This window comes from Trifolium pratense, linkage group LG4, assembly GCF_020283565.1.
Source record: "Trifolium pratense cultivar HEN17-A07 linkage group LG4, ARS_RC_1.1, whole genome shotgun sequence".
Classification (NCBI taxonomy): Eukaryota; Viridiplantae; Streptophyta; class Magnoliopsida; order Fabales; family Fabaceae; genus Trifolium; species Trifolium pratense.
In genome coordinates this window covers 2,357,498-2,370,367 of record NC_060062.1, presented here as the reverse complement: position 1 = coordinate 2,370,367, position 12,870 = coordinate 2,357,498, and the positions used below count along the sequence as shown (strand labels likewise).

General features: G+C 32.2%; 2 protein-coding genes across 4 annotated transcripts; both read right to left on the bottom strand.

Annotated features, from left to right (window-relative positions):
• Nucleotides 1-2,678: 2,678 nt before the first annotated feature.
• LOC123882491 (WEB family protein At5g55860-like) lies at nucleotides 2,679-6,325 on the bottom strand. Of its 2 annotated transcripts, none has more exons than XM_045931355.1 (3): nucleotides 6,125-6,325; nucleotides 5,214-5,463; nucleotides 2,679-4,701 (listed from the first exon to the last, which is right to left on the bottom strand). In XM_045931355.1, exons 2-3 carry the CDS (start codon nucleotides 5,397-5,399, stop codon nucleotides 2,908-2,910), a joined length of 1,980 nt encoding a protein of 659 aa, XP_045787311.1. In that variant the 5' UTR covers nucleotides 5,400-5,463; nucleotides 6,125-6,325; the 3' UTR covers nucleotides 2,679-2,907. The 2 variants fall into 2 exon arrangements, with proteins under 2 accessions (XP_045787311.1, XP_045787310.1); XM_045931354.1 differs by having other exon boundaries at nucleotides 6,111-6,306.
• A 1,751-nt stretch (nucleotides 6,326-8,076) lies between these two features.
• Nucleotides 8,077-11,437, bottom strand: LOC123924569 (diphthine methyltransferase homolog). 2 transcript variants are annotated; one of them, XM_045977516.1, is made up of 3 exons: nucleotides 11,069-11,437; nucleotides 9,902-10,240; nucleotides 8,077-9,020 (listed from the first exon to the last, which is right to left on the bottom strand). In XM_045977516.1, the coding sequence occupies exons 2-3, from the start codon at nucleotides 10,221-10,223 to the stop codon at nucleotides 8,302-8,304; spliced, it is 1,041 nt and encodes a 346-aa protein (XP_045833472.1). In that variant the 5' UTR covers nucleotides 10,224-10,240; nucleotides 11,069-11,437; the 3' UTR covers nucleotides 8,077-8,301. The 2 variants fall into 2 exon arrangements, with proteins under 2 accessions (XP_045833472.1, XP_045833473.1); XM_045977517.1 differs by lacking the exon at nucleotides 11,069-11,437 and adding an exon at nucleotides 10,777-11,020.
• Nucleotides 11,438-12,870: the final 1,433 nt, after the last annotated feature.

Below are 12,870 nucleotides of genomic sequence, written 5' to 3'. Positions count from 1 at the left end.
TGTATGAAGAAAATTAAATTGAGAGCAGAGAGCGTATTTTGTGTGTCTCACTCTCACAGATTTTCCGACCGAGATTATTCATTACTTCATCTGTCCATTTTATATGACCTTCTTTGACTAAATGCATTATTCATATGTCTTGTTTTGACCGAATTTTTCTAAAAGTATATAAATGTAAATATCATCATATAAGATCTTATTTGATTTGTTTCGATGTATATTTTCAAAATATCAAATTTCCATAATTTTTATTAATAGAGAATTAAATATATTCGTAATTAAAAGTATGTATTGACATACGTGCAGTGGTCAAAGAGTTCTTATATTTTGCAACGGGAGACTATTAAACATTGGAGAAAATTTTGTATCTAAAACATGGTAATTTAAATAAAGAATATTTTTAATGTTAGATTGAATTTCTTTTTTTAATGTTATATATTCCCCCTAGTCATAAATATAAGAAACAAAACATTTTTTAAGTTACGAATAGTTAGATGGTTTAGTGGTGATTGAAGTTGAACTTGGTAAGGATGACCACAGTTCGATCCCCTGCAACTGCGATCAGGAGGGGACTGAAACCATTTGATGTCAGAACTGACTCCCAAACCAGATTAAATTTGTGGTGATAGAAAAAAAAAAAAAAAAACTTCTTAGGTTCATTGGAAAAAGATGTATCTAGTCTAAATTATAGATCAAATACATTCATTTTTCAATGAATCTAAAAAGTGTTTTGTTTCCTATATTTAAGATCGGATGGAATAGTATTTTAAATCCGTGTGTTTTTATTTGTAAGTTTTTTTAAGTTCTACAAGGGTTATCCCTTCACTCTAAATTTTTCTAATAAAAGAAAAAGGATTTTTTTTATAGAATTGTTTTTTTTTATTCTTTTGGTATTTCTAGCACTTTTTATTTATGTTTTTTAGTGGGCCTTGTTAATATTCTTCTTGTATGGTCTAACTATCTTCTTGTCTAATGGAAAAAATACTTTTTTTTAAATATAAAAAATAATGCAAGACACCAGATCCTAATAGATGTTAGATGATGATGTTTGGTTTTTTGTCTAACCTATGAGCCAACTAAGAACTCCTGGATTCCATTATGTTTCACCCAATCATTCATAAATTTTTACTTCTAATGGCACTTTTGGTTGTTATAATTTGGGTTTTGCATGCAATCTCAACTTTCAATTATTTTTTTTGTGTAACTTTAGTCTCTAAACTTTCAATTATTGCATTTGAATTTCTTTACTTATATTTTTTGATAAAATTCACAAATTCTTCTAAATTATTAGAGAAAATCACAAACTAAATTTATAAATAGTTTTAAATAATTTTTACATAAGACTCATTTGTAAAACATATCTCAACTAACAATGTCGATATTGGTAGGTTAAATACATTCACCCAAATTCAAATACATAACATTACTCTGTGTGAATTTTTATGCAATGTTTGTCGCTTTGTCTATGCAAAAAATTTAAAAAGCAAATTTGACCCTAAATTTAAAAAACAAAATTAATTAATTGTTTTTCAAAGGATATATCGAGGCTCCATCATTATGTAAACCGTTTTCACTAAAGGAGTTCATTCGGACATACTCCCTCCCTCCCAAAATATAAGCAAATATTGGTCAACAAAAGTGAATCTATCTGGTCCAAACTCTTAACCAAATACATCAAATTCATTGACTCATTTTTGCTTATATTTTGGGACGGAGGGAGTATTTAGTTAAGGATTGAGATTTTGTTCTATAATGTAGAGGGTCGGAGCTAAGTACTAAGATATTTTAATCATCACATTTTTCGGAAAGAAATTTTTTGTGCGGATATGATTGCTCTGTTGTTGCGGTTGCACTAAACGGGACTCGTCACCTGACCATCTCAGGAAGACTTTCGATACAATGAGACAGTCGAACTCTTCGTTGAATCACCGACTTTGATACCAAATTTGAGTCACGAGGTAATAATCGGGGAATCATCCACATTGGGTTCGAGCAAAATACAAGTGAGTTAGACACCACACTTTTATTCAAAATCTTAAGGCAATAGGTTTATGGATCATCTCACTTATAAAGTGTTTAACCTCTACTTTTCTAAGCAATGTGAGATTTAACGCGCCTTGTCTCTTCTGTTCTAGCTACAAAATTCACTAATTTCCCAATTGCTTTTATGATTATTTTAGATCAGACATTATACTCCAAATATTTCAATGGGAAACAAGGCTTTTAATTTTAAGGTTTTGTTTTTGGATAAACCAAAATATCCTCTACGCGTAAGTTGAAAATCAAACTCCGGCCAAATGATTAAAAGATCCAATTATCTATCACTTATGTCACACATTATGTTAGTAGACTTGAAGTATTTTGTATGAAAGAAAATTGACAATATGGCCATCTTTATGCCAAAAAATCATTAACAAATTTATTGAGAGATCAAAATTATACATCACACAAACTATCTTTACATTAAATTGTCATAAACATGAATCATTTTTAATAACATCACTTGTATCAAATTATCTTTCCCTGGATTTACTTAATGTGAAACACATTTTTAATTTGAGAATTTATAGCTTTTTTTTTTCTTATTTCTTGCATGTTCTACTAGTAGAAATTGCTTCATACAATGTCTCTATTTTTCTTTATCAGACATTAGAGGAAAAGCATCAAGAATAATAAAGTGCCTCAAAAAAAAAATGAAATAATTGGTACAATTTTCCAAATGCTTATCATAGTTCATAATGCTTATTGAAAAAAGTTTATCATACTGCAAAACATGAAACCTCAATATCAGCAACAAAATAAAATAGCAATGTACAATAATCTAAAACAAAATAGTTTTCCCTCAACAACCATATAAATCAATATGTTTCTCTCACATTCAAGAGCTGCACAAAACTAGAACAAATTTCACAAAGGATTCTCACCTGGAAGGTAAGAAGGAAATCCTTTCTCAACCTGCATGCTCTTTTTCCTGTGAAAGATGCCACTAATATTTTGCGATAGAACTTTCTTTGAAACCGAAAACTTCCCTTTTTCCAACTTTTTCACCTCCATGTTTTTCCGAAATGAATTCTGTTGTTGAAACCTGTAACGCTGTGATGATGATGAAGACGGCGATGACATTTGTTTTTCGGCCAATACTCGAGCTGCAGTTTCTGCTGCTTTCTTATGCCGTCTCTCGCGCAATCTTTTAAGCTCAGTCTCCACAGCCATTTTTGCTCTTCCAGCAATCTCGGCCTGTTTCAAGGCCTCATGTGTTGCTTTCTTTATCTCCTCGATTTCCTTCTGTGTTACCTCTAACTTTTTGAAAGCCTCATTTTCACTAACCTTCGCAGCTTCAATATGCGCTGTCGCAGCAGCCACTTTTACGCTCGCTAGTCTATCACACTCCTCAATCATGCGGTTTAAGCACTCGAATTCCTCCCAAGAGATTGTGATTCTCGCACCAGATTCAGACGTTGAGGCGTGATCAGCATTTGTCTTTTCAGACAAGTCTCTAATTTGATCAAGTATACTCGCCTCTTCTGCTTTCGCCGCTTCTGCTTCTTCTAATGCTACTTTAAGCTCCATTTCTGCATCTTCTAATGCACGTTTGGTGACTTCAGCTTCCACTTTCAATTCTATTGCCTTGATCTTCATATCTTCAGCCTCCCGCCGTGCATTTTCAGTTTCACTGGACATCTGGTTCAGCATCCCAATCATTTTCTTAGATGAACCCCTAACTTTAGATTCTTCTGCCAAGTAGACTTCAAGCTCCAACTCGCCTTTATGAAGCTCGCCACGCAGATTCCTAACAATGGATTCAGTTTCACATTCTTTCTTCTTCAATACTGAGTGCTCTCTTTTTACATTCTCCAATTCCACCCTAAGAGCTTCCACGAAGCTTCTAATAGAGTTTTCCTCTTCTGATATTTTCTGCAATGATTGCTTAGCATCATCAAGCACAAAAGTGACACTTTTCAGCGATTCAATGTCTGATTTCTTTTTATTTTCTATTTCCTTTTGAAGAGCCGATATTTCGTTCATTGTCTCATTAAACTTCAATTCAAGATTTTCGGCGAGTCCCGGACCAAAATCCTTCTTTAAAGCGAGCAATTTCTTTTTTGATTCTTCAAGGGTGGCTTTATATGATTGGCTCAGAACATTTTTCTCAACTAATATCTCTTCTTTCTGTTGATTGGCTTCGACAGATGAAAGCTTCAATTGCTGAATTGATTCTTGTACAGCTAAAATTTCTTTCGAAAGCTCATACGCTCGATCTGTGTATGCTGCCATTGCATCTTTAGCTTCTTCTGCTCGCTTGAAGGCAGAAACTTTCACTTCCATCGATTCCTTACACTCCTGGCGAATCTTCCTAAGTTCTTGCTTTGCGAGATCAAGTTCTGCAATGATAGATTTATACCTTTGAACTGCAGACTCTGACTCTTCTTTCGAAGTACAATTGGTCACATTAAGATTGCCGAGTTTTTTTTCTTTTAGCTGTTTCGCTTGACATTTTAAAGCTTTTGTTTCCTGAATTGCTAACTCTCTAGATTCACGGATAACTTTAAGTTTTTGTTTCAGATCTGTAACTGTTGTTTTAGATTTTTCAAGCTCAGCTAGGAGTTGAGCCTTGGTAGTTTCCGCATTTTTCAGCTGCGCCATTAATTTGTTCAGCTCTACCTGTGCTAAGTGAAGTTGTGCCTCCTTTGCCCAAACACTCTAAAGAAATAATAAAAGCTTGTAAGTTGTAAGACGCAGTATTAAACACGTCACAAAGTAAAGTTTCATTACAGTCAGTGTTGTCAAATAGCGGTTATTTATAGCGGGGAGATTGTAGCGGAATTTGAACTAATCCTTATTGTTCCGCGATCGACAACACTGCTTACAGCTAACATTGAAAATTAGGAACATGAATATAATAACCAACGAACTTAGTTAAGTGGTGAACACAGCTTGTCTAATTAAAACACCCTGAACAAAGTTGTCCAATAATTAATTATCCAATTTGAACTGTCAAAATTCAGTGAACTAATAACATGTCTTTAAATTTCACCCTATTCGACTCATTACTTCTAGACCAATTCTAAGAAAGAATTTTACACTAAGGTTACTATTCTATTATGATATCATACTTATTGACTTACAAACTTCAGATATAGTCTTACAATTACAACATGTGATTTGAAGTTTATTTATACAGAACACATACAAAAACAAAAATGCCGAATTACCTCAACAGAATAAGGTTTTGATTTTGACTTCTTAATGGTAGGATTTTCAGCAGAGGAAGCAACTTCACCAAAGAGAGAAACCGCATCTTTAACAGACTGAATCGGCGAATTAGTATCAATCTCTCCGACCACTGGTTTTGTTGAATTATGAGAGTCACTAACATTTTGCTTGATTTTAGCTACCATTGTGCCTTTGAACTTTGAAAGCTTTTTTAATATATAAAATAAGTAGCTTTTGAACTTTGAAAACCTGCTCAATTACAATTACAAGATGTTACATTATCATCATCAAAATTCAAACACATTAAAAGCTCAAACTCAAAATTATTGATCACACATTTAATATATCTCATTTCAAATTTCAAAATCAACATAAAAAAAGTATGAAGCACGGATACAGACACAGATACCGCACAAGACACAAACACTGACACGTCGACACCGGTAATAATTTGAAAAAATGACAGAATTCAATGTATTCATAAGTGTCAGTGTCGTGTCACCAGGGCTCGCCTAATCCGAGGAGTGCTTGTACTTCATCAAAAACCATAACAAAAATTTCATCATCATCGTCATCAAATCAAATAGATTATAATATCAAACTCAAAATTATCACACATTTGAGATATTTCATTTTATAATTTCAAATCAACACAAAGAAAAACATCTTGTAGCTTACAATGAACAAAAACAGAATCATATATAAACCTTAAAAGGACAAAAACAACGTTGTATAAGCTTCTACAAAAAAAATAAAACATTGTTTTGAAAACCATCGGTAACTACCGTGATCCTTAAAACTTAAAAACCTTGAATACCCAAAAAGCTAATTCCAACAAAAACAGAAGAAAGTTTCAATCTTTGAATGAATTTGCAATAAAAACAATGGAAAAATACCAAAAAAATTTGACCTTTGAAGGTTGGAAGTGATGATTCTGTATGTTGAAATTTTCAGGAGATTATGAGAGAATTAATGGCATTGAATTGTGGAATTAAATTGCGGCGAAGAATCTCGATTTGTTTGCAGTGGAAATGAAAATGTTGCATCAGCAAGCAAAGTGACAGAGTTTGAGAGTGTAAAATAAAAAGGAGATATCATGCACAATCAATCCTATGATTTCACTACTACAGTAATATTTATTTTGTGTCACAACTGGTCACAACACTAATATTTACGCATTTGATCTCACGTTTATTTTAGGTTTTAATTTGACCGGTTACGTTTAAAAAATATCAATTTGCTCTCTTATATTTCCACCGTTTGTATTAGTTAGTCCTTTCCGTCAGTTTTGTCAAATGTTGCAGACAGTTTGCATATGCATACCCACTTGGGTTGGTGCATTGGTATTGGCTTGGGACCTGAAAGTGTGCTCCTCTTGAGGTATGAGGTTCGATTCTCTGTGGCGCCAATTTGGATGGACTAATTTAGTTTCTTCAAAAAAAAAGTTTGCATATGCATATGCGGATAGACACGTGGACACTTAGACACTTGTATAGTTCAAACGGTGTTGGCAAAAAAACTGACAGAAAAGACTAACTAATGCAAATAGTGAAAATGTAAGGGACCAAATTGATACATTTTAAATATAATGACCAAATCGAAACCTAAAATAAACGTAAAGGACCAAATGTATAGTTAAATCTATCTTTTTTATTTGTTTTACAATTAAATTAAAATACAATCGGTCTTCGTGAACTAAAATCAGTTGATAAAGACGTCACATTATATATGGAAAAAAGTTGGAGTTCGAACACATACATTCCAATTATCCACCTTAAAGATAAAAATTTTGGTCACTAAATTCTATGACAAAAATTAAAATATATTATGCATTATAATTGGGATTTATTTAAAGAATTTACATCTCCTAACAAATATTTTTTTGAATTTAATTTATATGTCAGTATAAAGTTATTTTACACATGCATCGAATAATATACTGACACATCGTGTATGATATTTAAAAACATAAGATGTGTCACATTCATTAAATAATATGGCAACGCATCATTGGATGTATGTGCAAAAAAATTTTACACCGACAGTGCACAACAATTAAACTCTATTTTCTCTACTACAAAATTGACTGAGAATAATCCTAAAAAAAAAAAAATTACTACAAAATTGACTGAGAATAATAAAAATTAATTTATTTTATGTTGCCGGTTTAACGGAGGGCCATGGGAATCCGCGCAGAAAAATGGAGAAAGCACTCTTTGAATGAAGTGACAAACACTGCATAAAATTTACATTATTTTGAATTTTTTTTTGGTACATCATTATTTTGAATTTTTAAGTATTACTCAGATGAAGTTTTTTTTCTTAAGTTTTTTTACTTTATTAAAACTCGGTTGAAGATGTTCTCAATCTAAAAGAGTAAAATAATTTTCTTAATTATGTTAAATTCAATGGTAAAACATTGTACCAAACAAAAGTTCAATGGTAAAATAGTGTTTTTTTTATTGTAAAAAAAAAATAGTTTTTTTTATATTATTTTTTTTCTTAAGGTGTACATTACCTTCTCATTTAATAATTTCTTAAGGAGTGTATTAACTATTGACTATATTTTTCAATAATTTTTTAAAATTATCCATAAAATTTATTATTTTTCTTGGTCAAGTCTACGCAATTAATTTTATTACATTATAATTTTAGTCTTCACAATTTTCTTTAGCATTTTTATACATAGAATAAGGACCCGTTTGGATTGACTTAGTTTTGAGCTTATATGAAACAGCTTATGCAAAAAAAAAAACGCTTTTTTGTATTATTATAAACTTTTTAAGGTAGTTTATAAGAAAACAACATGTGAAAATAAGTTTTTGTCCATTATTAAACATAAGCAATTTGAAAAGAATAAGCTAAACATAAGCAATAAAAATGGCAATTGAATTAAGTATGCTAAGCTCAATCTGTCAATATAGTTGTACAATAGGGTACATATCAATGAATGGGTGAGTTTGAAACACTAGTATTTAGTAGTTGCAAAAAATAGTGTCATATTCCTATGTTTAATGCAACCATGGTCGAATAAATAAATAGTTATTGTTACATTTCAAAACTGAGGGCTCAAAGTTAAACATGGATTTACAAAATAATATCATTACAGGGCCTCCAGACCCTAACAAGTTTGTCATAGAATGAGCAAGTAGCCACTACTGGTTTACTTCTCCCATCTATATGATTTGCTTCTCCTTTCTGCCAGTCTGCTCCATATGCGAGTGAGTCATGCTTCTTGTACGTTTCCAACACTTCAGCTTTGTCGTCTTTAATAGCAACGATCGCGAAACCGTTGTGCATACATGCAGACAAAACAAGGCCTTGAATGAAGGGATGATGCTTCACCCTCCAAACTCCTCCACCTAAGCTAATTGAAGTCTCATTAACAGGTTTTGAGATTGATCTTAAATCCCACACCCTCAAGAACTCATCATAGCTGCCGGTTAATAAGCTATTTGGGTCATGAGGATTCTTTTCAATGCAAGTAACACCCATTGTGTGGACTTTAGAGTTCTTAAATACAAGATTGGAAGGACTATCCCTCAAATCCCAACAACAAAACTTACAATCATCAGAGCCAGTATATACCAAATTTGGCTGGTGGATATCAAAAGAGGTTGTCCAAAGTTCAAAATCATGTGCCTTCCACTCTTCTTGTACTTCCAGCTTGGACTCATGAAGAGAAACAATAGACACAGAGCCATCAGAAAGCCCTACAGTGATTGATGTGGCTGAAGGATTCCAATCCAGGAACAAGCACATTGAGTCACTGATTTTCTCACTTGCAATCTCTTTTAGATAAGTCCCTGCCATTGAATCAATAACAAATTCTTTAATACAATGTAACTCAGCAAAGGAATGCAATATTTTCATGGCAAGGCATGTGTCACTACTTTTATCTACAAAGAGGAAACTTTGATATTTGGAAGGTAATGCTTAAAGTTTAACTGGAAAGAAGAAGGCATGTGTCACTATTTCTGTAATGGATATTTAAATAAACAACCAATACTCCTGAAAAAATGCCCAATTGCATATCCAGCTAGCTATAAACTTAACATATATATCCTTTACATGTAGAGAAACCAAATCTTTGGTATAATTTTTTTTTCTTCAAATCTTTGATATAAATAAAAGCAATAGGCACTAATAAATGAGAAGATAATTGGAATTCTATAGGGTCAAATAACAGTAGTAAGCAGTACTTAAATATTCATACAGTACTATACGAGGAAAAAAAAGCCTTCCACTTAGAAAGAGATGGTAAAGGTAAACAAACAGAAACTGTATATTCCTAGAAATAGGCAAAAATATGAACCAAACCTGATATAAGGATGTCATAAATATCAGTGTCGTGATGGGATTTTTGGACTGTGTTAAAAAAATGAAAATGCTAACTTTGGCATTCCTACTTTCACCATGAAGTAGTTAACTATTACTGAATATATGTCTTTTGTTGATCTGTGGCGCTTTCCACTGCCAATTTATCGAGGGTAAGCATTAAGCAATGTTGTCAATCACAGATCGCAAAAAGTAATTTTTGTTCGAATTCCAGTCAATTTTGACAACAATGAGGGTGTAAGTACTAAATAATTTACTTCAAGACTTCTAGTATCATGCTTGTAATTGTGTACTCACCGGTGAAAATACTGTTATAGAAATGAATGAATCAAGGGATAAAATTTCACACCTTGTACTCCATCAGAGCCACGATCAAGCATCTTAATTCTCAAGTATCCATCAGCATCTGCTTGACCTAAAAGAGGACTAGTGTGCCCTGCTGGTGGATTCCACTTTATGTCGAAAATCCCACTAGTCTCCTCACTATAAACCTTGTCAAGGTTGCCTGTGTCCCCATCAGTGTTGAAAAGTGAAATGCTTCCATATCTACTAGGTTGATCACCTTCTTGTAGTGTGTAAGTGGATGCTGCTAAAATATTGTGGTGCCCATTATGTGGGCAAAACTCCACAGCATCTGCATTACCTTCTAAATAGTAATGTGCTACATCCATGCTGACCAAATAGTTGCCTGTTACGAATCCACAAGTATGAATTATGAACAACATGCAAAGATAGAAGAACAACCACAAATAAATTTTTATCGGTAAATGAAACTGATACATAAAAGCTAAAAAGAGAGGATTTTTTTCCACAGGTTTCACTTTTCACACAAAAAACTTCCAACCCCCTCCCCTGATTCTAGGATATTGCTTAGGCCTACATAAAAGGCATATATGCCTACCTTAGAACTTTATGCGCTTGAGTATTCAATCAACGGCTTAAAACATTCTACATCTGAAATATTACGCATGAACGTGAATTTATACGATGCCATCTTAACTAAGATACTACATCCCACAGTTCATACATGGTATTCTTATGAATCTAAAGTACTAACTAACATCATAGTTAAGTTCTTATCTCGTAACCCACTTGGGTTGGTCTGATGGTATTGGCTTGGGACCTGGGAGTGTGCTCCTCCTTAAGGTCTCAGGTTCGATTATCTCTTGTGCCAATTTGGGTGGACTAATTTAGCTTCTTCAAAAAAAAAAAAAAAAATCTTATCTCGTTCACATTTAGCCGGAAATCATACGTTCAAAAATCACCAATTTAACACACAAACAGTGTATATACTCATGGTTGATGATCAAAAAGTTCCCATCACAAAGCAAAAATGGCATTTATTCTTCTGTCCAAAATCCAAATGCTAGGTTCATACATCATTCCAACATATAATTCAATCAAAGCATGAATTTTTACATGCAGAGTTTTTTTCTAAAAGGAGAATTCACAGAGAACATTTTACAAACATCTTGTGTGCAAATCAAAGAATAGAAAATGTATAAATAATACTCACCGTGAAAAAAGTAGAAAAGAGAAAAATGATGAAGTAGCGGAAAAGGCCCTCTTTCAATTCGTTAACTGTAATTGGTACAACGGCGGCGCGACTTCGTTGACTTTTTATTTCCAGTGATTCTTTCACTTTTTTGACATGGAGTAATATTCTAACTTAGACGATGAATTTGAATTCGCAGCGAAGAAGATGACGTTATGCTGTCAACATCGTCGTGGAGATCGGTTGTGCGGCGAGGGATATGTGTTGCCGGCGAGTGTGCAGCAAATGGCTACGGCGCAAGTTCGAATCGAAGTGGTGGACGATGCGCCGCAGAACTCTTGTTGTCGGCTGAACGAGTGAAAGTGGTCTCGTTCTGATTATTTTTTTGTAAAATTTGGTTTTAAATATTAATTTTGAAAGAGAAGAATCCAATTTTATGAAATAACTAGTTTTTAATTTGTATTTAGAAAAAATCAATTTTAAACTGAATTTAAGATAAAAAAAAAAGGATTTTTTTTTGGTAAAATTTATTTTTTTTTAAAAAAGTTGATCTTAAAATCTGGTTTTGAAAGAGAAATATCCGGTTATTAATCTATTTTAAAAATAACTAGTTTAAAATTGGATTTAAAAAATTAACCGGTTTTATAAAAACATCTGGTTATATATCCATATCCAGATTTATAATCAGTTATATAACCGGTTTACAAAAAATATGGTTATGGTCATGTATCCAAATCCATATAGGTTTTGGTTTGGATATGGTTTGGTTTGTCAAAATATCCGACCATGCACACCCCTAATTCTAAGCAAAAATTGATATACTATGTTTAAAAATTCAAACCAATTGTCTTTGGTTTGAATTGAATGCGTGTAAAACTAGTAAAACTGCACCTGATGAATTAGAACCATTAGATCGTTTTAATTAAGGGGGGTGTATTGGATTAGGATTTCATAAGACAATTTTAGCAAAAAAAATCTTGAAGATTTTAAAAGACTTTGTGACATTGTATTGATTTTATGAGATTTTAGAAGATTTTTTTGAAAGACTTTTTACAATCATGATTCTTAACACAAGAATTTGTAAGACTTTATAACACAGATTTTTGAGATTTCAAAATACCTTATAGACTTTTAAAATTTAATGACTCAATAAATTCGATACAAATATATTCTAAAATAATAATGAATGAATCAATGAAAATGAATCATTCCTTAAAAACATCAACAATCATCAATATCAAATAAATGAATATTTTAATAAAAAAATTATAAAAAAAAAAGAAAAATAAAACGTTGTAAAGAAAACAGTGGTCTTTTTATGATTCTTACCACTTTTTTATGACGTTGCAGAATCATAAAAAAGTCTATAAAAACAACTATGAATTATAAAAGAAAAAGGCTTGGTTGCAGAATAATTTTTTGTTGCAAAATTATGTTACGGAATTTTTTAAAGTGGCATATATAATGATTGAAATGATGAAACATATATGGTTTGCTTGTTTTTTTTGGCAGATGAATGTATACGATGAACAATTGCAAATTGGAATTGTATATGATAATGATAATCATTCAAGAAGATGATTGAAAAGTATAGGATGTAGTAAAAGAAAGAACGTGAACTCCAGTTTTGCAAGAAGAAAAAAGTCTTTGGAAGAAAAGAAAAGTCTTGAGGGTTTGAGTGAGATTGTTAGATGACAAAAGTATTTATATTTTCAACTAAAAAGTCCATTGAAATCCATCTCAAAAAAAGTCCATCAAAATCTATAGACTTTTGAATACCGATAGACATTTTAAAAGTGATAAGAAATCTCAATTGAATACCA